At 36.8% G+C, this 22,403-nt stretch overlaps 3 protein-coding genes and 3 non-coding genes across 8 annotated transcripts; 2 read left to right on the top strand and 4 right to left on the bottom strand.

Annotated features, from left to right (window-relative positions):
• Positions 1-3,283: 3,283 nt before the first annotated feature.
• LOC129421306 (uncharacterized) lies at positions 3,284-6,279 on the bottom strand. Its single transcript, XM_055176729.2, has 4 exons — positions 5,821-6,279; positions 5,630-5,683; positions 5,255-5,535; positions 3,284-4,216 (listed from the first exon to the last, which is right to left on the bottom strand). The coding sequence occupies exons 1-4, from the start codon at positions 5,981-5,983 to the stop codon at positions 3,611-3,613; spliced, it is 1,104 nt and encodes a 367-aa protein (XP_055032704.2). The 5' UTR covers positions 5,984-6,279; the 3' UTR covers positions 3,284-3,610.
• An 845-nt stretch (positions 6,280-7,124) lies between these two features.
• On the top strand, positions 7,125-7,197 carry trnar-ucg (transfer RNA arginine (anticodon UCG)). Its single transcript has one exon. It is a non-coding gene; the product is annotated as a tRNA-Arg (tRNA).
• Positions 7,198-7,626: 429 nt separating this feature from the next.
• mrpl58 (mitochondrial ribosomal protein L58) lies at positions 7,627-11,624 on the bottom strand. The gene is made up of 6 exons (XM_073866636.1): positions 11,247-11,624; positions 11,131-11,158; positions 10,985-11,044; positions 10,457-10,539; positions 10,179-10,345; positions 7,627-7,787 (listed from the first exon to the last, which is right to left on the bottom strand). Exons 1-6 carry the CDS (start codon positions 11,604-11,606, stop codon positions 7,700-7,702), a joined length of 786 nt encoding a protein of 261 aa, XP_073722737.1. The 5' UTR covers positions 11,607-11,624; the 3' UTR covers positions 7,627-7,699.
• A 1,130-nt stretch (positions 11,625-12,754) lies between these two features.
• Positions 12,755-12,826, bottom strand: trnaq-cug (transfer RNA glutamine (anticodon CUG)). The gene has a single exon. It is a non-coding gene; the product is annotated as a tRNA-Gln (tRNA).
• A 355-nt stretch (positions 12,827-13,181) lies between these two features.
• trnar-ccu (transfer RNA arginine (anticodon CCU)) lies at positions 13,182-13,254 on the bottom strand. Its single transcript has one exon. It is a non-coding gene; the product is annotated as a tRNA-Arg (tRNA).
• A 133-nt stretch (positions 13,255-13,387) lies between these two features.
• Positions 13,388-21,809, top strand: wdr45b (WD repeat domain 45B). 3 transcript variants are annotated; one of them, XM_055175360.2, is made up of 10 exons: positions 13,392-13,822; positions 14,930-15,004; positions 16,101-16,202; positions 16,379-16,466; positions 17,310-17,404; positions 17,574-17,764; positions 19,481-19,566; positions 19,642-19,743; positions 19,825-19,946; positions 20,191-21,809. In XM_055175360.2, exons 1-10 carry the CDS (start codon positions 13,756-13,758, stop codon positions 20,295-20,297), a joined length of 1,035 nt encoding a protein of 344 aa, XP_055031335.1. In that variant the 5' UTR covers positions 13,392-13,755; the 3' UTR covers positions 20,298-21,809. The 3 variants fall into 3 exon arrangements, with proteins under 3 accessions (XP_055031336.1, XP_055031335.1, XP_055031337.1); XM_055175362.2 differs by lacking the exon at positions 13,392-13,822 and adding an exon at positions 13,876-13,900; XM_055175361.2 differs by lacking the exon at positions 14,930-15,004 and having other exon boundaries at positions 13,388-13,822.
• The last annotated feature ends 594 nt before the right edge of the window (positions 21,810-22,403 follow it).

Raw genomic sequence — 22,403 nt, 5'->3', positions numbered from 1 at the left:
ATCTATGAAGTAAGGTTATTTTAATGATCTATACTATAAATATGATAACTGCATAGTGATGAATATAATGAACTATTTAACCTTTAGTAAGGATTTTATTTTCTGATATGTTTACAGATGGATAGAGATTGCCTATTGCTGAAAACTGTATTAGCACTCATTATTCTAAAGTTAAAATGGTTTGTTCTTCTGGTTTGAAAAAAAAAGTTGTTGCAATGTCAGAAAATGGGTGAAGCATCTAAAAAATAAAATGGAAATACAACTTTAAGTGTTTTTCTGTATGTTAAAATGTGTCCTGTTTAGGTTCATTTTTTCCTTTTTTTTTTTTTTTGAGCTACTATAAATGATAATATAAAAAGACAGCATGTCCATTATAATGCAGAGAATCTGAAATTGTGACTTTTAGATGTGATACTGATCTGTCTTCAGCGAAATGCCACAGTTATCTAAAAAGTCAGCCCCCTTCACTGAGATAGGGTCCCTCTTTCTCAGATGTAAACTAACTTTAGACATCTACACTATTCTGTTTGTATCCCCACAGAGCCAGTTATACTGGTGTCTTGAGAGACAAGCTTACTATTTAAGAAGATCATCCCAGTGTTATGTCTTCACTATGTTAATAGCTTATTTTCTACACTCTTCTCTTATTCCCACTGTTTTCATATAAACTTTACAGGTTCCTTACGTTAACTCAGTCTCATCATATGAGCATTTGGCACATACAGTAAGGAAAATAAGTATTCGAGCACCCTGCTGCTTTGCAAGTTCTCCCACTTAGAAATCATGGAGGGGTCTGAAATTGTCATCATATGTGCATGTCCACTGTGAGAGACATAATCTAAAAAAAATAAGAAATCACAATATATGATTTTTTACCAATTTATTTGTATGACACAGCTGCAAATAAGTATTTGAACAGCTGTCTTTCAGCTAGAATTCTGACTAGTTTGAGGTCGTTAGCTGCATAAAGACACCTGTCCACCCCATACAATCAGTAAGAATCCAACTACTAACATAGCCAAGACCAAAGAGCTGTCCAAAGACACTAGAGACAAAATTGTACACCTCAAAAAGGCTGGAAAGGGCCTACGGGGAAATTGCCAAGCAGCTTGGGGAAAAAAGGTCCACTGTTGGAGCAATCATTAGAAAATGGAAGAAGCTAAACATGACTGTCAATCTCCCTCGGACTGGAGCTCCATGCAAGATCTCATCTCGTGGGGTCTCAATGATCCTAAGAAAAGTGAGAAATTAGCCCAGAACTACACGGGAGGAGCTGGTCAATGACCTGAAAAGAGCTGGGACCACCGTTTCCAAAGTTACTGTTGGTAATACACTAAGACGTCATGGTTTGAAATCATGCATGGCACGAAAGGTTCTCCTGCTTAAACCAGCACATGTCCAGGCCCGTCTTAAGTTTGCCAATGACCATTTAGATGATTCAGAGTCATGGGAGAAAGTCATGTGGTCAGATGAGACCAACATAGAACTTTATCGCCATAATTCCGCTAAACGTGTTTGGAGGAAGAAGAATGATGAGTACCATCCCAAGAACACCATCACTACTGTGAAGCATGGGGGTGGTAGCATCATGCTTTGGGAGTGTTTTTCTGCACATGGGACAGGGCGACTGCACTGTATTAAGGAGAGGATGACAGGGGCCATGTATTGCGAGATTTTGAGGAACAACCTCCTTCCCTCAGTACGAGCATTGAAGATGGGTCAAGGCTGGGTCTTCCAACATGACAATGACCCGAAGCACTCAGCCAGGATAACCAAGGAGTGGCTCTGTAAGAAGCATATCAAGGTTCTGGTGTGGCCTAGCCAGTCTCCAGACCTAAACCCAATAGAGAATCTTTGGAAGGAGCTCAAACTCAGTGTTTCTCGGCGACAGGCCAGAAACCTGACTGATCTAGAGAAGATCTGTGTGGAGGAGTGGGCCAAAATTCCTCCTGCAGTGTGTGCAAACCTGGTGAAAAACTACAGGAAACGTTTGACCTCTGTAATTGCAAACAAAGGCTACTGTACAAAATATTAACATTGATTTTCTCAGGTGTTCAAATACTTATTTGCAGGTGTATCATACAAATAAATAGTTGTGATTTCTGGATTTTTTTAGTTTATGTCTCTCACAGTGGACATGCACCTACGATGACAATTTCAGACCCCTCCATGATTTCTAAGTGGGAGAATTTGCAAAATAGCAGGGTGTTCAAATACTTATTTTCCTCACTGTACATGGTACATAAAGATTCTTCGGGTCACAGTCGATTGCTGCTTTTTACTCAGAAATGCTTACGTTTTTTAACCAATTGTTTTAGCATTCTTGTAAGCACTTGTGGTCCAAACTGCTTTTTTCTTAGTGATAAACTTTTTTGCTTTGGTTAGTTGTTTTTTTTTTCAATAAAAGGGAGTTTTTTCCCCCTGTCCAAATTTTATTCTTTAGTCTCTCCACCCTTTACCCATCATTTCTGTTTGTTCTGTGTTGGAGAAGGTTAGTGGTTCATCGTAAGGACTGGGACTTTTGAGGTTTGTCTTTCAAGATTTTTCTCAGGAGGCTTAAACTCAAAGTTAATCATTTGAACCAGGTCAAGATGCAGTAATGGTGTGTGCATGGCTATTTTTAAACAGCCCTACAGTATAGAGCAGGGGTCACCAACCCTGTTCCTGGAGATACTTTCCTACATTTTCCTCCTTTCACCTTCAACCCCAATCAAACAAACCTGAACCTCCTACCTAAAAATTTGAAGCAAGGTTGGATCTAAGTATGCAGTAGGATAGATATCCAGGAAAAGGGTTTGTGACCACTGGTATAAAGCATCAATCAATTAACAAGTATAGCCAAGGGTAAAGACAGAGCAGTTATTTCTAATAGAAACTTGTAAAAAAAAACATGTGGTGATAACAACAGGGAATACCATGGCAATAAACAAAGCCAGAGAGAAAGGCTGGCAGGCAACCAAGTTATTGCATTACTATATTTACTATAAAAATACAACAAAATTGTTGACTTCCATATATTTGTTTTTTCCTACTATAAACACAAGTTTGTTCAGTCATAAATTATGTCTAAAAACAAATCTAGACTGCCCTAGTGTTTTTTTTTGCGTTAATGAGGTAGCATTAATAAGTTACTGATTTAATTAAACTTAATCAAATTTAACTGTTTAATATAGCAAGCTTTGTATAAGTCCTTAAATCTTTATATATAAACATCACTTAATGACACCTGTTACATCACTTTTTCACATGGGCAAAATAAAATGAATGGCAAAGAGTCATACACTTCAAGAGTCAGCTTGCTCTTTATTTGAAATTACATACTGGTGAGAAGCAGTAATGACTGTATTACCGAAAATTGAGTTTAAATTCTAATCTTGTTTTCCAAATTACATATTTTAATGAAATTGAAAAGACATGTAATAAGATTTTTTTACAATTTGTAGTACCTCAAACTTTTGAAACGATTTCAAATCAACTATGTAGACTTGATGATTACTTAAGAATTAGACAGCATTTATACACTTCAAGTAAAATTAAAATGAAATAAAATTCAAATCTGTTATAAAGATAATATTAGTAAAAGAGAAACAGTAATGTAAAGTTTTTCCCCTTAATGCTTATCAGCCAGTCTCTGAAGTAGAGCAATAATGGTATCCTGCTTGGATGAGATCAACTCCACTGCCGCTGCCATCGTTCCCATCGCATCGGCCATGGCGCGTGCGGTTTTCTCCTTGCGTCGCTCTCGTGCATCTATCTTGCGCTGGCGTTGCTCCTGTAAACGCGTACGCTCTTCATGACTGGTGAGAAAATTACGAAGAAGTGTAGTGCGTTCCCCAGCCTGCCCTTGCTGTTGGGCCGCACGAGTAGCCAATGAGTTGAGCCGAAGACGCTTCAATTTCTGTTTCAGTGGCTGGCGGTTTATCAGTGAAGCAGGCTTAGATGAGATGGAGGCTGTGTCTGTGCTACAGGAGGGATTGGGGTTTATTTTAGGGGTAACTTTGCACAGCATTGGAGACGTCACCATTGTAGGGATCTGGGAAGGTGAAGTCATGATGCCAGTGGGAAGCAGACATGGGGTGGTCATTGCAGCCATGCTAATAGCTGGACGAACATCCGACTTTGCACCTGCTTTAGCTGGGGTCGCAAATCCAACAAGAGTGGCTGAAGCAGGGCTTTCCTGAAAAATATTGCTTTGCCCTAAAACATTATCCATAATCTGTGTTAAAAAAAAACAGAAAACAGCAAAGATTGTTTCAATCAATAAAACTGATGATTATAGTATCAGTATTGCTGTTAGGGCAGGATTATTACATTTATCTGGCTTTTGAGAGCTAACATTTACACTTGAGTAATTATTGTGGCACTAAATAAAATAATATAGATTTTAGGAAAAAACATGCACATTATTGCAACAATATAAAAAAGTGTATTTTTAACAGCTTTTCAGTCCCATAAAAAGATTTTTAGGTTGTTCCTTAATGGGACGATACTAGTCATGCATTACGTCTAGGGCTGTGCAAAAATATCGATACACCTATCATGATACATCCCCCCCAATAGTGTATCGATATTTCAATCTCTTCTATCGAGAAGATTTAAAAAATCCCTCTGTGTGCTGCTGTAGTTGTCACTGTCCAGTTGTCTGTCATATACGGCCATTCGGCCAATGTCTCAGAAGTTAGCGGGAGTGAGAAAATGGCAGAAAATGTAAAAAAACACCTGCAGCTTTCAAAGCCGACGTGTGGAAGCACATTGGGTTTCATTTTTTTTTTAATTCAGCCCTATTTTTTTTTACATTTTTGATCAAAAAAAGAAAAAGTATTGCAATATATTGCAGCATGCAGTGTATTGTATCGTATCGTATCGCGAGGCCCTTGCCAATACCCAGTCCTATACGTCAGTGATTATGATAGTAATGATGTGTCATTGTGATGATTAGTCATCATGGGCTGTTTTTAAATGAGTTTGTGTTTGTATAGTTGATGATGGTCATGGGATCAAATCAGTAATTAATGTTGCAAGACAATAGTGTGCGGGATCTTTGTTTTTTTTCTGATTATTGACCATATATGGTCTTTTTTCCAATACACCGGTTACTAACAGGTGTGCGAGGTTGATTGTAAATTGATTGTTTAGATTTATAATTCACAAAGCAAAATAACATTATATAATGTTTCATCATTGTCAAAAAAGGAATTAAGTGAGAGTAAAGCAATGTGATAAAACAAAAAACAATCTGTAAAATCACACATACTTCAAAGTACTCCCATGAGGTCTTTGTGGGGGCTCCACACAATGAGCTTCGATCTTTAACCCTCTTGTATGTAACAAGGAGGTTATTCCATTTACGTCGAATCTTCTCTACAGGTATGGAGTGACCAAGATTCTCCAGCTCTTTCTGAACACTCTGGAAGAGAAGCGCGCGCTCACGTGAGCAATAAATATCTTTGCACCTTTGCATTGCTTCAATGAGGTGTAAGATGGCATCATGGGTAAACTCGGATGATGTTGAAACTGCCTCTGTTCCTCGACCACCTGTGACATTTTTAGAAATTACAACACGTTCACATCTAGAAAACATAACAGCTGTTTAACTTGGAAAGTGTGGAGTATGATTTTATACACTTACCATGAGCGACTTTGTTGGTAACTAATGGTGATGATGATATAGGACTGTTAACGTCTGTGATAAATGGACAAGATGAAGATTAATTTGCAGAAATATTATACAAATGCTGCAGCTGTAAATCTGATAAAACCTGCTTTAACTTAATAACTTTGCATGAAAATTCTTAAAAGATAGTAAACAATAACACTCACAAAGTAAAACAGGAGCCTGGGCCTTTAGTTGCTCTCCCTGCTGTAATGTTACTACTGCTCGTGCAGAAGATAAGCTCGCAGTCGAGTCGGTTGCAGTTGTGAGGTCATCGCATAAAGGCGCGGAGCTTCCTGCAGACGACTCGTTTCTAAGAGGTGTGCCCATCTTTATACTACACTTAAATTTAAATTAAACCGCGTATGCAATATCCGTCAAAGCTGAGCCTAGCAAAGACGCTAAACTTTGCGCGGTAACCCGGATTTTGAAGTTTAACTTTTAACTTTCAAGAACAGAAATCGTTTAAATATTGGTCAATTGTTTTAGCGACCAAAATGTATATTAATGCGATTTTTGCTTGAAAAACTGCTGGGTCGATTCAATCCCGCCGACGGTTTATAAAGATTCAAGCTCAAGTGTAATGGCTGCGCTGCTCACATTACAACTGCGCAACTCTGCTGCGTATATGTGTCTTGCTATTGGTTGTTTAACGCCTACGTCACACGCAGTCTGTGCACCCTCGCAGGCGCGTATTACACACGACGACACGAAATTGTCGTGCAAAACTATTTTATTAGCTTAATAGATATTTAAGAGATATTTGGTTTGACTTTTAATTATTTTATTAATTTATTTTTAATTAATCATTTGTTTTAATGATTTTATAAAGCTGAAAATTAGGAAAAATAGGATTTGCCTTTATTCATTATATATCAATATCTCTTGTTTGGTTATTAACCTTTGTTTATTTTGTGGTTTCCATTGGTTTACTTTATTCTAACATCGATTTGAGATAGCTGTAGCCTGTAGCCTTAAAAAAAACTAAGGTTAACGTTAGGTAACACACTGTAAATGTATAACTTATGCCTTTTTAAGATGACTGCAATAACACGATTTTCGGTTAATATATTCAATAACCAAAATACTACTGCGAACTTTTCAGCCAACGGTCTGTATGTAAAAACAAAGAGTTTTTTTCTTTACAAAAGTAAAGAAAAGTGTATGACACTGGTCATTTTACGATACACTTCTTCATATATTACGACTTAAACCATATCAGAAAAAATAAAATCCTGCAATTTTACTTAAAGTTACCATGAGAAGTTGTTTTAAACATGAAGCTTTACATAACTTTTTACATTCAGCAACGTAGCAAATTAGTCAATAATTACTAATAAAAAGTTATATCACCTCATGGTACATGAAGAACTTAAATCATTAAAACAATTACTAGACAGATTAAAACGCTACGAGTTCACATCTAAGCTGCTCACTTAAAAGACTTTGAAAGTATTATACTTGCTATATTGACCGCGTGGCCTAATGGATAAGGCGTCTGACTTCGGATCAGAAGATTGAGGGTTCGAGTCCCTTCGTGGTCGTTCTTTTTTTTCTTTTTCGAAATAAATGTAGAAAATGTAAACTGAATAATACACACATAGATGTTAGAAGTATTATTAAACATTTACTGAAGGATAAGAATGTGTGAAATTATAAAATTTATCTTTTTAGTGTAGATTACGTACGTAGATTATAAAGAGACTTGTCCAAGTTGCAGCCACAATAGCAGAGTGGCGCAGCGGAAGCGTGCTGGGCCCATAACCCAGAGGTCGATGGATCGAAACCATCCTCTGCTAGCTTTTTCTTTTTAACCAAAAACGTGACACGCAACATTCACACACACTTGTTGTGTTGTGTCCTTTATTTAAACTTATTTCAAAGTTATCTTAATCATTAATTGTCTGTTTATTACACAAGTAAACACAGCTGGATTAGGTTATCATACAATGAATGAACACAAACAACTTAAGTTTTTGTTTCATTTTACAACGTTTATTAAATAAATAAATCAATAAATAGACATAATTCCATGCAAAGTAAGGTTTAATCAAATTCAACCCGTCTTGCTTGCTTTGTTGAGGCATTTATCCTTTTCTGTTTGAGTCTCATCAGATTTCTTTTCTCTAATCTGAACAAAATAAAAAAATAATAATAAATACAGTTGTGTTAAAAAAATAGCAGTGTACTAATTTAAGTGGATGAAGTGCAAAAATGTTATAAATAGAGTGAATTACCTTATTTCAAATGTATTAAAAACATTACACATGCAATTCCAAGTCAAAGCATTAACAAAATGTATCAAGTCTGTCTTATACGTTTAAAGGGAAGCAAAGAAAATGAATATTCAGCTGTTCAAAAAATAGCACTCAACATTTTTCTCTTTAGACACTTATAAACTGAAGAAATTTCTTAAGATTTAACTTGACTTTAAACTATTGAATTACTAATATTTAGTTGCATAACCATTGTTGTTGATAACTGCTGCACATGTGTCAAACCGAGTCAACCAACTTCTGGCACTAGACAATTGATAAATAACAATTGTTATCTTATCAGCCCACAAAATGTTACACCATTATTCTTTTGCCAGTTGATGTGAATTCTGTACATGCCTTTTTTCAACAGTGGTGCTTTACGGGGGCTTCTTGCAAACAGCTTAGTTCAATTAGATGTCATTTTAATTTTAAATCGTTTTAAATCATCTTTGATCTTTCTAGAGGTGATGAAAGGCTGAATCTTTTCACAGAGTGAACAAATTGTATGTATGTATGTATATATGTATATATGTATATGTATGTATGTATGTATGTATGTATGTATGTATGTATGTATGTATGTATGTATATATATATTATATATATATATATATATATACAGTTGAAAGAAAAAGTATGTGAACCCTTTGGGCTTACTTGGATTTCTTCATAAATTGGTCATAAAATGGGTTCTGATCTTCATCTAAGTCACAACAATAGAGAAACACAGTCTGCTCAAACCAACACCGCACACACATTACACGTTTTCATGTTTTCACCGAACACAACATGTAAACATTCACAGTGCAGGGTGGAAAAAGCACGTGAAACCCTAGGCCAATGACTTCTCCAAGAGCTAATTGGAGCCAGGAGTGAGTCAACCTGGGGTCCAATCAATGTGATGAGATTGGATGCGTTGATTAAAGCTGCCCTGTCCAATAAAAAACACACACCAGTTTTGAGTTTGCTGTTCTGAAGAAGCATTGTCTGATATAAACCATGCCTCGCACAAAAGAGCTCTCAGAAGACCCCCCTTCAAGAATTGCTGACTTACATAAAGCTGGAAAGGGCTACAAAAGTATATCTAAAAGCCTTGATGTCCATGTGTCCACGGCAAGACAGACTGTCTACAAATGGAGAAAGTTCAGCACTGTTGCTACACTCCCTAGGCGTGGTCGTCCTGTAAAGATGACGGCAAGAGCACAGCGCAGAATGCTCAATGAGGTGAAGAAGAATCCTAGAGTGTCAGCTAAAGACTTACAGAAATCTCTGGCACATGCTAACATTTTTGTTGAAAAATCTACAATAAGGAAAACATTAAACAGGAATGGACTTCATGGGAGGACACCGTGGAGGAAGCCACTGCTGTCCAAAAAAAAAACATTGCAGCACGTTTGAAGTTTGCAAAAGAGCACCTGGATGTTCCACAGCACTACTGGCAAAACATTCTGTGGACAGATGAAACCAAAATTGAGTTGTTTGGAAAGAACACACAACACTATGTGTGGAGAACAAAAGGCACAGCACACCAACATCAAAACCTCATCCCCACTGTGATATATGGTGGAGGGGGCATCATGGTTTGGGGCTGCTTTGCTGCCTCAGGCCCTGGACGGATTACTGTCATCGATGGAAAAATAAATTCCAAAGTTTATCAAGACATTTTGCAGGAAAACTTAAGAGCATCTGTCCGCCAACTGAAGCTTAACAGAGGATGGACGATGCAACAGGACAACGACCCAAAGCATAGAAGTAAATCAACAATAGAATGGCTTCAACAGAAGAAAAGACGCCTTCTGGAGTGGCCCAGTCAGAGTCCTGACCTCAACCCGATTGAGATGCTGTGGCATGACCTCAAGAGAGCGATTCACACCAGACATCCCAAGAATATTGCTGAACTGAAACACTTTTGTAAAGAGGAATGGTCCAAAATTTCTCCTGGCCGTTGTGCAGGTCTGATCTGCAACTATAGGAAACGTTTGGTTGAAGTTATTGCTGCCAAAGGAGGGTCAACCAGTTATTAAACCCAAAGGTTCACATACTTTTTCCACCCTGCACTATGAATGTTTACACGTTGTGTTCAATAAAAACATGAAAACGTATAATGTTTGTGCTGTATTAGATCAAGCAGACCCTGTTTCTCCATTGTTGTGACCCAGATGAAGACCAGAACACATCCCACGACCAATCCACGAAGAAATCCAAGTAAGCCCAAAGGGTTCACATTTATACATTCTATATACATTTAATTTATACATTCTAATCTGTGGGCCCTCAGAGTGATATCTTCTGCAGATGGCTCTGGTGGTCGCTGACTGGCTTCAGTAATAATTTCTGAGATTTTCTGTAGGCAGTCTTCCAAGTTTCTCTGTTGGCTTCTGCTAATTTCTGAAGTCACAATTAACTCCCCTGCTTTGTTGACACAAGTTGCATTCTGTATTTCAGCCGTGGATACACCAAATATAATTACAGACATTCATGTGCGCCTTGTGTAATAATAATGCTTATTATTGTAGCATTGCTAGAAATATAATGTTACTCTTACCTTCAAGAGAATCTCTCTCCGTACTTCTTCTGGAATCCATTGGGCTGTTTGCACGTGGAAACGGACTTCTGCTTTCGTACTGACTGCAAAGGAATATAAAATTATTAAATAAATGATTGCAATTTACTGCCTGATGCTCAATACACATCTAACTATGTCATCAACAACATATAAGACACATACAGTCAGATCCATAAAAATTTGGTCACTGACGTCTCCTAAAAAGCGTGCCTGAATGCCTAAATGTTCACACCATCAATAAACAGCAGTGATCAGGTGCCACTGGAAGTCATGTATGTATGTTTATGCCATCATATTGCCTACAGCATGTTTTACATATGATGTTGTATGCTTTGGATCATCACGAGCTGTTCCAAGCCATACTTTTATTCCTTTCATTTTGGTACAGATCGGGAAATGGGCCAGAACTGGTTTGACTTTTAAGATGTTCTTAGCAAAGTGTAATCTGGCTTTTCTTTTTTGTTGGTTTATGACTGTTTTGCTGACTTGACTATTGAAAATATTTACCCTTGTTTACATGTTGACCTCCTGGTCCACTGCTCCGACTATACGTTATCTTCAGTTTATCTGGAAGAACAAAGTTTTAGTAGCAATTGACTAGAATAGCCTACATCACATACATTATTAACCCGGCCATCTTAAATTCCTCTTACCGACTGGGATGTGAGAGAGCTGACCGTCCTAACATATAAAACAAGATTTGTTTACACTGGCAGTGCGATTTTGCACATCACTGATAAGAGTGAAACAAAGAAAGATGAATGTTTACCTGTGTTAAATGTGGGACTTTGTTCATGTGTGAATAACTGTTGACTATATAACGCTTCACTTGTAATTTATCAATATTAAATAAGTTAACAAAACGACTGCATACACCCCTAAAACACGGTAGTTTAGTCAGTTGTAAGAAACACAAACTCTTTACTATGGAAGCCGCCATGTTGAAATACAGTATGGGGTTGTGGCTAGAAGGGTTACAGCAAACACCAAAATCTCGTGAAATCTCGCCGGATGAGCGCTGTTTTAATCCTAATCCTAGCACCAAACCTAATCCTTGCTGTACCGTTCTAGCTAAAACCAAAACCACTGCATGGGCTATCAGGAAGAAACAAACATCTGGCTCAAACATTAAGCTTGTTCGAGTTCATGCGGCGCCTCAAGAAACGACAAGCGGGTGACGTCCAAGTACCGCGAGAGCGATTCGAGAAACCATACGGAGAAGTCTAATTTTGACTCGCTCTCGCGGTACCTTGACGTCATCTGCCTGTCAGTTCTTGTAGCACCGCATGAAGTCGATAACACCTACTGTTATGATTCTTCTTCTATGCGTACTAGAATTTCCGTGTGTACAGCACGTGGAAGTTAAACGCGGTTTTTAGAAATTTAGTGAATTTCATTTCTTGCAGTGTATATTGTGGGTAATACGGCATAAAGCCTGTTAACTTTAATATAATTCTTCTAAATAGGCAATTAACGCTAGTTGTTGCAGACATTGGCTAATATGATTATTTTAAAATATATTATTTTCCACAATAAAATACATATATAAATATACATATATACATTTTAAAACGTAACTTTGTATTGTACGATGTAAAAAAAAATTAATCTGATAAAAATATTTGTATTTATCAAATATTGCTCATGTATTGGTCGATAAAGTTACTTTTATCCGGTCGTCCAATCACGATGGAGGAGAGGCGGGACAAATACTACACCGACCAACCGGAACGTCCTGTCTTTAATTCATTTTTTTTTTCAATTAAATTTTATTTATATAGCGCTTTTCACAATTTGGTAATTGTATCAAAGCAGCTTTACATTAATAAAAGCAGTGAAAAGCACAGAACCGATATCTATCACAATATTAATAAGCACCGATTAAACAAAATGTGTTCAAATCAGATACTTATAAGAAAATACTTCCGTGGATGTTTGCATTAGCAACCATAGCACATCCGCGCTTCTTTAGCGCCCTCATGTGGTCATTTTATTTTGTAGTTAACGAAAATGTTTTTTCATGCATTTCATTCATCTAGTTTGCGGTTAAAATCATAGAACATGTTCTGGTGTAGGTTGTATACCCCCCCCCCAAGCTCAAATGTCACGCTACTTACGTGGTTGCAGTGTTGAGATATTTAAGCATTCATTTTTTGCGTGTTCTCTCTTCCAGGTGCGAAGGATAGCAAGTTAAACCGCTTACTTGTTATATATAAACGTGCGCACTTGTGATGATGTTGAAGTTGTCAAGAATTACCATACAATGAAGCAATAGGAAGGTTCCACCGAGATTTGAACTCGGATCGCTGGATTCAGAGTCCAGAGTGCTAACCATTACACCATGGAACCTCTTCAATATCGCTGTTGTCAATCAATGTCCGTATTTCTCCACTAGGCGGCCAACGAGTACAATTATCAACAAAGAATATATGTTAAATATTTATGCTGTATAGATATGACAAGCACTTAACTGTTTTTGATACACTTTGGATGATTTGGGGTTTATTCTACCTTGTAATATATTACATTTTGCATTCTGCTTTTCAGAGATCTTACTAAATATAACTACAGACCGAAACTCTTAAAATTGGGGCATTTATAACATTCTTAGAGTTATTACGTTGATTGTAAAAATTTGAAATGACAAACTTTAATATATTTAAAATGTTTGTCGAACTTTGTTCACAGAATTATCAAAAGCTACCACCCCAGATGGGACTCGAACCCACAATCCCTGGCTTAGGAGGCCAGTGCCTTATCCATTAGGCCACTGGGGCGATGACAGTCAATAACTAAACCAATTTCATAGTTAAACATAAGTATGGGAATTTAAAATGTGTGTTTTTTTTTTAAATATCTTTTATAGTATCATATTTTTTGAAGTGGGCGTGATCTTTATACAATTACTTTTGTATGAAGAACCGTTCCTCACAGACTCGGTGGCAAAAGTCTGTGATGCGTAACGTTAGAGCTTAATATGTCTTGTTTCTTTAAAACGTATGATTTATAGATAACAAACCATAACAACATTAAAAACTCTTGTTATAGAAATTAGACCGCAATACTCCCAGTCACAAGTTGTCTGTGGACAGGATAGAGGAGGAACAACAGGCGCTTTGCCAACTTTATTTCCTGGCTGGAGACAATCATGATATTAAATCCTATGTACTTAGCATTAGCCTGCCAACTCCAGCTCTCATAGGTGGCTATTGGAATGCTGTCATTAAGTTAGACCTGTGTATTTTTTCATTTTGATTAACCAAAGAACAACGATCACTATGAATTTATTGCCATCCAATCCACACGGTAATGGATTACTTTACGCTGGATTTAACCAGGATCACGGTAAGTTGTTTACTCTTGCCTTTGAAAGCAAGCTAACACCACACATTTAGCTACCGTTATAAACATCATCATACGTCGGTGAGCTGTCATTTTTTCAGAGTTAAAACACAATTTTTTGTGAAAATTGTACATTTAGTTGGTTGATATTGTCAACTTATTGTTTAACACAGTAAGATAGCGAACTAACAGCTGGTTAGCAACAAAGATGTCACATGACTGGTGTCAGCGTTCTTTTGTTTTATTGCTTTTTGTTTTATTTTATCATCAACTGCATGTTTGATCAGAAATTGTAATGTTACGAGACAGCTACGTCTTTTCACCATATTATCAAATAAACATCGGAAGACGGTAATCTACTTGATGTTGACAGGCTAACTCCCTATGCTAGCTAGCTCAGTAACTGGCTTATGTGACTTTCAAGATTGCAAAGGGAGGCACCTAAGTTAATCATTTCGATTACGAAAAACAATGCATTATGTGACTACCATAATATATTATATAAGTTACCATCATTTGAGCATTTATTTAATTTATTTTTAATGACGCATACCAAAATTTAAACGGGGTGATTCATACAAGTCAGGTGTCATAAATTTTGATTTACGCAGTGTACTACCACGTTAAAGTCATATTTGGATGTGAGAACCATAAACATCATTGCTTTGGTGATCAAAACAGACGTGCAATCAAAATATAGCAATATGCATCTATACTGTACATACATGAGTATATTATCATTAACAACGGCGTTTATATTCGTTCCCTATATTCTTTCTTGCATGTTTTTTGTTATGTGTACAATATATGCATCTTGTGTTGTATCTTGTGTGTCCTTGGGCACAAATCACTATGTACAAGCCAAGTGCAGACTTTCAAGGCAAATAATTATGTTTTTGTATGATGATAATGAAGATAAACAGGCTAGAATGTTGGCACCCACAAGCCTTTATAATGGCATGTGCCAGGTAGGATTTTGTTCATCTGCTTTTACCTACTGTCCTGTTTAAGGAAAAGCGGTATGCTAATGAGCAGCAGAAAATCTCTTGCTTGGGAAGATTTTTATTCATAGTGCTTAGTTTGCTTTAATATGTCATTTTATTCCACCAGGATGTTTTGCATGTGGAATGGAAAATGGATTCAGGGTATATAATACAGATCCCCTTAAAGAAAAGGAAAAACAGGGTGAGTCCACTTTCCTCTCAAACTTGTCAGCGTGCAGCATGTGTAGGGCAGCATGTGAAAATTCATGACATAAAACAATCTAAAACTTAACATTTTAACGAAACAATAACATACAATGTAATTCTGTTGGTTGGTAGCTTTATTTTACCTAATATTTTTCATAAAATGTCATAAAGATGGCACCATTTGTTGGCCCCTAGTTTAAGAAGCACCGAATTAAGCAATGTTGCAGGGACAATGCAATGCAAAATTACTGCAGACAAGAAAGATTAAAGAGCAACTATGGTCTGATTCACGATTTTTCATTTCCTTTGGTGTGTATTAGTACATGTTAACGATATGCAAAAGGTACAAACTCCAAAGTAAACGATGACGCGAGTTAGCATTGTAGCATTGCATTGTGAGCGAATCTTTCAAACATGGTAAGGAGCGTCACATTTCCGGCTGACGTCAGAGGTATTCAGGCCAATCACAATGTACAGATTAACTGGCCAATCAGGAACACAGAGCTTTTTAGATTGAGGAAAGCAGTATATCTGGAGCTACAAAAAATGTACGGTATGTGTTAAATAATGTGTTTTTTAACCATAAACCAGGCAAACACATTGTATTATACCAAATACACAAAATAACATTGTTTTTTGCAATAAAATAGGTGCTCTTTAACCTCTAGATAGGAATAATACAGTAAAGGATAATACAACAATTTTACTAAATGAAGATAATTAGGGTAGCAAAAAGGGCAAAAATTAGACACAAAGACCATGGGCCAGTTGCATAAACATATCCGGTAAGTTAAAACTTTGTAAGTCTGACCAACTAGCTGTTAGTTAGGGCTATAGTCAGTCTTACTTTTCAGATTGACATGAGATCAGTCTACATTTTTAGGTAACTAAGTTTATGATAGCTTTAAGACTAGTCTAAACATTTTATGCAGCCGGCCACAGACCTAGTCAGAAACTACTTTTGTAAATTTCAGAAGCTTTTTGTTAGTTGTCATGCATTTACCATTCACTTTCAGTTTATGGACAATTACATTATGTCTGCTTTATCGCTGTAGGTGTTGACTCTCATCATTTGTTTTCTTTCCTCTCAGAGTTTCTTGAGGGAGGAATTGGTCACGTGGAGATGCTTTTCAGATGCAATTACCTGGCGCTTGTTGGAGGTGGAAAAAAACCCAAGTACCCTCCTAATAAAGGTATACATTTTTAAAAGATCGCGGTTAATAAATTACATGTGTAGAAAAGCACTGTGTGGTCCATACTCAATAGACATAGTCTGTGTTTAGAATGTAGAAATAATTTATCAAAATAAAATCATGCAAGTACACCTGTAAAAGTGTTTTTTTTTCCTTCTTCTTCTTCTTTATGTAAGTGATGATTTGGGATGACCTCAAGAAAAAGACTGTAATAGAGATTGAGTTTTCTACTGAGGTCAAAGCTGTTAAGCTCCGCCGTGACAGGTATGTGAATTCACCCTTTTGTGTTCTTGTTGTGGTCTTTCATTTTTCATGACTTGTAAGATTTTGTTTCTGGAAGATTTCACAGCTGATCAGGACTTGACATTGAGGGTGGTATAGGTCCTGTGGGCCAATGTGAAAGAATTTCAGGGCATGTAGATTGTTAAGTTTTCATGAAATCTTTACATTTTCTTATCTTATATCTATACTTTTATGCCTCGTAGGTGTAAACATTTGGTTTTCTTTGATGTTTTGGACAGTGTTCTGGATGTGAAATAATTTTAAATGACTGTATCACAAAAAAACTCCAGCCTATAAAAAATGGCAGCAATAAAAATAAAGTACAAAAAGTATAAAAACGTGGCTTCAAAATTAAAATAGTCTTTGCGTCAAACATTGCAGTCTTTCAGTTTGCCAAACCTTAAAGACATTTCACAAGACTCTTTTAAGATGTGAAAAAAATCTTTGGTGTCCCCAGAGTACATGTGTGAAGTTTTAGCTCAAATACCATATAGATAATTTATTATAGCATGTTAAAATTGACACTTCGTAGATGTGAGCAAAAATGTGCCATTTTTGGGTGTGTCCTGTTAAATGCAAATGAGATGATCTCTGCACTAAATGGCAGTGTCGTGGTTGGATAGTGCAGATTAAGGGGCCAAAACTTTATTGAGTTGATCTTTTTCACATTTTCTAGGTTGAAACAAGCACTTTTTGCACTTTGTGTTGATTTGCTAGCACTTAAACATGGAAAAAGTCAGATTTTCATATTAATCTGTTTAATCTTTAATCTGTTATGTTCATAGAAAAATTGATGAAGTAGTTTTCTGTGATTTCTTGTTCCAGAATTGTGGTCGTCCTGGATTCCATGATTAAAGTCTTTACATTTACACATAATCCTCATCAGCTGCATGTCTTTGAAACGTGTTATAACCCTAAAGGTAGGGTTTGCACCTCATTCACAAACTACTGAATGAAAGTAAATCATAGTCTTATACTGCACCTGCTTACAGTACATACTGAACCACAAGAGTCAACTGTACTTTTTTATTTATTTACAGAGATAATAGTAAAACACATTTTCAGTTCTTACTCTTCTTATCTCTTTAGGTTTGTGTGTCTTGTGCCCAAATAGCAACAATTCATTGCTAGCATTCCCAGCTACTCACTCCGGACATGTTCAGATAGTAGATCTGGCCAACACAGAGAAACCTCCTGTTGATATTCCTGCCCATGAAGGTGCTCTGTGCTGCATCGCTCTCAACCTTCAGGGCACGAGGATAGCAACAGCATCTGAAAAAGTGAGTTAAAAGTGGCATGCAGATACCCCAAAAATAATAACATAGCGTGCAGTTAGTTTGCACATCAAACAGCACAAAATTAATTACACACATTTTGGCTGTGTTTCCTGATAATGTTGTTTCTTAGCACGCTATGAAGACTCTAAAGGTATACCTTTCTATGTATGTTTTCTTAGCTATGCCTTAGCAGGCTGCTTATAGTAAAATTTCCTACGTAAGACGTTACCAGGTGCTGTCCGTGGTGGTGGTGCTGAATTGGATGATATAGACCCTTTTACTGTTTGTACACAATGATGACGTTGCAACGTATGCGCGCGCAGTTTGGCAACGGAAGTATGGCAAGAATCAGCAGTGAAGCAACACAGACAGAGAAAGTTATTTTAAAAAGTTATCAACTTTTTCAACACAGCTACCAGATCCGTTTACTATAGTGGAGTGGATAGAAGACGTTAGCAGATGGCCAGATATACATATATTAGTATATTGTATTATATAGTAGTGCAACCAAATGCAACAACCAGACATTTTGATGCTGGGAAACCGTTTTAATAAACTTTTGTGAGTTGCTAACACGTTAGAACAACTGGGAAACAACACCACTTCTGTTGCCAAAATGCACGCGCAGGCTATTTGATCACGTGGGCTGTAAAAGGGTCTATTGATCACTCGACAATAAATTGTTGACTCTATGCAGGGACTACTTCACTACGTTTTGTGAAATAGCTGTCTTCTTTATACACTTCAGTGTTGAAATTGCATTTATTTAGACCTGTGGGATCTTGAAAAATAATCCAAATTGCAAGCTAAATCCGACCCTGGATATTTTATATAATTTCGATATGCAAACTCGCAACCTCATGCCCAAGCGTATCTTGCATCAACATGGTCTACTCCAGCCGCAGTATGCCTGTAAAAGGGTCATTTATTATATTATATTATCACAGTATATTTGCCATAGTGTCTTCATTTGCTCCACAAACATTGGTGGATTGCCCAGCAGCCGCATGGCCAGCATAACATTATTGGTGTGAATCTCTAATTATCTTATTAAAGGGGACAGAGAATGAAAAACCATTTTTACCTTGTCTTTGTTGAATAATGGTAGTCTACCCACATTCACAAACATACAAAAAGTGCTAAACATGCTTAACATCTCAGTCTCATAGAAATTCCTCTTTTAGAAATGTCAGCCAGAAAACAGCCCAATCTGAAAAACTGATGCTTATGACATCACAGGCATCTAACTGCCCTTCCACTTCAAAATAATTGGCTACATTTTTTGAGTGGCAGCAAAGTCAGCCAATCAGTAATGAGATTGCAAGTTAAGCCAGTAGAGGGAGCCAAATAGGTGCAAAACCACTTGTTTAAAATCCCCCACCCTAATAGAGCTATATGAGAGAGTTTTTTAGGAAGTTTCTAAGGCATTACAGACCCAAACAAAAACATTTTTGTCTACATGTCACATCACAGAACAAGGATAAATACTCCGTTCATTCATTCTATGTCACCTTTAAATGACATACTCAATAAAGGCACAACGTGTGAAACATATTGAAACTACTATGGCAGAAAGAAAAGTGCCACCAGCAGCTAAATTTCAGGGGTGCGTTGTTGAGTTTGACTTGAAGGTTTCTGGAAACGAGGCCCTGATCATGTTGAGATAAAGCCTGGTCAAGGAATATAATTGTGATTGGATAATGTGTATTTTCTCTCTAGGGGACACTGATCAGAATATTTGACACGTCAGCAGGTCATCTTATTCAGGAGCTAAGAAGGGGATCACAAACTGCAAACATATACTGGTAATCTACTATATGCATATCTACTAGGTAAAGGTTGTGTTACAGAACGTCTATAACAGGAGGTGTGTCTTTCAGCATCAATTTCAATCAGGATGCATCTCTCATCTGCGTGTCCAGTGATCATGGAACAGTCCATATATTTGCTGCAGAGGATCCTAAAAGGAACAAGCAATCCAGGTGTGTGTAAAAGCACACTGATTGTTTTTGGAGAACCCGTCAAACTGTTGTTTTTTAATATTATTTTGTCTCATACCACAGCTTGGCATCAGCCAGTTTTCTACCCAAGTATTTCAGTTCCAAATGGAGTTTCTCCAAGTTCCAGGTTCCATCTGGTTCTCCGTGTGTCTGTGCCTTTGGAACAGAACCCAATGCTGTTATAGGTAAAGTTTTCAAGTTTATGTTTTATAGCACTTGGTTAACAATAAGCTACTTTATTTACATAGTGGTATTGTGAGCACAGTCCCTGCATGGATAGGGTTATAAAATCGTTTTGTATTTTTCATGCATGCATATGTTGTGAATGAGCATAAAAAGTATGACAAACAGAACTGTTCACTGATAAATGTATTTATTTGAATGAATTAGATTTTTTCCCATAACTTCTAATTATTTTTCTTCTTCAAGCTATTTCTGCTGATGGCAGCTACTACAAGTTTCTGTTCAACCAGAAAGGGGAGTGCTCAAGGGATGTTTACGCTCAGTTCTTAGAAATGACCGACGAGAAGATTTGAGCGTTGCCACTACTAAGTTACAGGATGTTAAAGGACTCAAGTGGCACTCAAATGACAGACTCACTTTTTGGGAGATCACCACGTCAAAGCTGTAGAGGAGAGGCCAAAAGAAACTTCTCTCTTGATTTAAACCACAAGAGACCTTTCTTTGAATAAGCAGAGAGATGACTGAAAAACTGTGACTACAGAGTACTGCAGGACTATACAGAGCGAGAAAAGGAAGATGTTATTTTTTGAAAGGACAAGTTTTTTTAAGTGTCTTCCATTGGGATTTTTTTTAAGCGTTGGATGTCATTGGCTAGGTAGCAAGAACGATTGTATTTGTCCACTAACAAAAACCTTATGTAATGTAGGGAGTGCCTCTGTAATTCTGATGAGAGGTGCATCATTCACCGTATGTATTTATAAACTACTCGGTAGTGTTAGATATCGTTTTACTTCATGTATGAACACAAGATACAAGGAGAAATTAAAAAACTACATAGACTTACAATGTATAGACTAGTATAACAAAAACATTTGACATTGTAAATGTGTGCTTCTTATTTCATGCAATGGAGTTTTCTTTATTTTTGTGTGTACGTAAGTACTTGTTGTAATTTAAGAGAAACGAATCTGTATTCTCACTGCTCTGTTATAGTTTTGCTTAAACTACATGAGAAATACAAAAATATGCACAAAGGATAACCCATGGATAAGAAATTATGATTTTGTCATCTATACAGTTTGCATTTTCTGTCTAAAAGAGAGAGTTCTCACAAAAATGTAAATTCTGTCATTATTTTCTCATTCTTATGTTGTTGCAAACCTGTATGGATGTCTTTGTTTTGATGAACACCCAGGAAGATGTTTTGAGGAATGTTTGTAACCAAACGATCATGAGCCCCATTCACTTATATAGTAGGAATAAAAAATACTGTTTGGTTACAAACATTCCTCAGGGTGTCTTCCTTTGTGTTCATCGGAACGGGGAAATTAGTGCAGGTTTGTAACAACACGAGAGTGAGAAAATGACAAAATTTTCATTTTTGGGTGAACTATCCCTTTAACTGATTGAAATAAAATCAGCAGCTGTAAAAATGTATATTTTCATTCGAAAGCTAATTTTGTTAGGAGGTTAAATGTAAGCAATGTTTGGATGTAAATTAAATACTACTTGAACATGTTTGCAAGTTAACACAATAAACCACAACTGATTTGCTTTTCATTTACCAGTGGTATTAGTAAAAGTAATATTTCATACCAGTTTGCTATGCCCTCAGACCAATGGCTTTAAAGACCAGTCCACTTAAATTCTACCAAAGTGCCCGGTCTTCTCACCTGATCATGTAGTATTTTGTATTTTATGTTTGCTATTTTTACTGTTCTTTAAAATTAATCTGTATGCTATTTTGTTACTCATTTGATGATTTTGTCACAGATAATGTGCAAGAATTTGTGCTTGATATTCATATGCTCTGTGAGCCCTGCTTTCAGCATTATATGACATATTAAAATATTATAAAATTAGAATGCATTTTTTTTTTTTTTCATTTTGATCTCACAGCCTGCCATGTATATCACAGATGACAGCAGGTAACCATACCTTTACGTGCATGAATGAAGCATTAATATTCATAGACACGTGTTATTTAGTTACGTCAGCTGATGTGTTTTATCAATGTGTTAATGTGTGATTTTTGCCAGTGTCTCGTATAATATTTTACTAGCATGATAATCCACCATTTTCCTGAAACCACAACCGTTTATCTCTGGTTTGCAATGCAGCAGCATCACTGCAAAAGGGCACGTGCCTTTAATTGAATGACATCACACAGTATTGCCAAGGCGACGAATATCAAATTGTCGTCAGCGGACGAATGCAACATCATTACATAAATTCAACTATTCTTTAGATTGCCATTGAAATGTAATTATGTTGTGGCGGTACAGGACGCCAAAATATAACATGCGTTTCCAATAGTGTCTGTCAACAGCATCACTACCCCAAACTCCCCGCATCGCCAATCCGCCTCTTACAACACACCAATTACATGCGTGTCAGCCAGTACACAGTGCAACCAACCTCCACAACGCTACACGCTTGTTCGTCTCTCCGCTGATTGG

This window comes from Misgurnus anguillicaudatus, chromosome 4, assembly GCF_027580225.2.
Source record: "Misgurnus anguillicaudatus chromosome 4, ASM2758022v2, whole genome shotgun sequence".
In the NCBI taxonomy this organism is placed as follows: Eukaryota; Metazoa; Chordata; class Actinopteri; order Cypriniformes; family Cobitidae; genus Misgurnus; species Misgurnus anguillicaudatus.
This window is presented reverse-complemented; position numbering and strand designations above follow the sequence as displayed.

Excerpts from the sequence above, each read along its gene's own strand:
- LOC129421306 (XM_055176729.2), bottom strand. The coding sequence starts at position 5,983 with ATGGGCACACCTCTTAGAAACGAGTCGTCTGCAGGAAGCTCCGCGCCT. Across the intron at positions 5,684-5,820 it reads CCAGGCTCCTGTTTTACTTT|ACGTTAACAGTCCTATATCA; the intron begins GTGAGTGTTATT and ends CATTTATCACAG. Across the intron at positions 5,536-5,629 it reads TACCAACAAAGTCGCTCATG|GTGGTCGAGGAACAGAGGCA; the intron begins GTAAGTGTATAA and ends AAAATGTCACAG.
- wdr45b (XM_055175360.2), top strand. The coding sequence starts at position 13,756 with ATGAATTTATTGCCATCCAATCCACACGGTAATGGATTACTTTACGCT. Across the intron at positions 16,467-17,309 it reads GTTAAGCTCCGCCGTGACAG|AATTGTGGTCGTCCTGGATT; the intron begins GTATGTGAATTC and ends TTCTTGTTCCAG. Across the intron at positions 17,765-19,480 it reads TAGCAACAGCATCTGAAAAA|GGGACACTGATCAGAATATT; the intron begins GTGAGTTAAAAG and ends TTTTCTCTCTAG.
- mrpl58 (XM_073866636.1), bottom strand. The coding sequence starts at position 11,606 with ATGTTTGAGCCAGATGTTTGTTTCTTCCTGATAGCCCATGCAGTGGTT. Across the intron at positions 11,159-11,246 it reads AAGTCCCACATTTAACACAG|GACGGTCAGCTCTCTCACAT; the intron begins GTAAACATTCAT and ends TTTATATGTTAG. Across the intron at positions 11,045-11,130 it reads GCTCTCTCACATCCCAGTCG|ATAAACTGAAGATAACGTAT; the intron begins GTAAGAGGAATT and ends TTGTTCTTCCAG.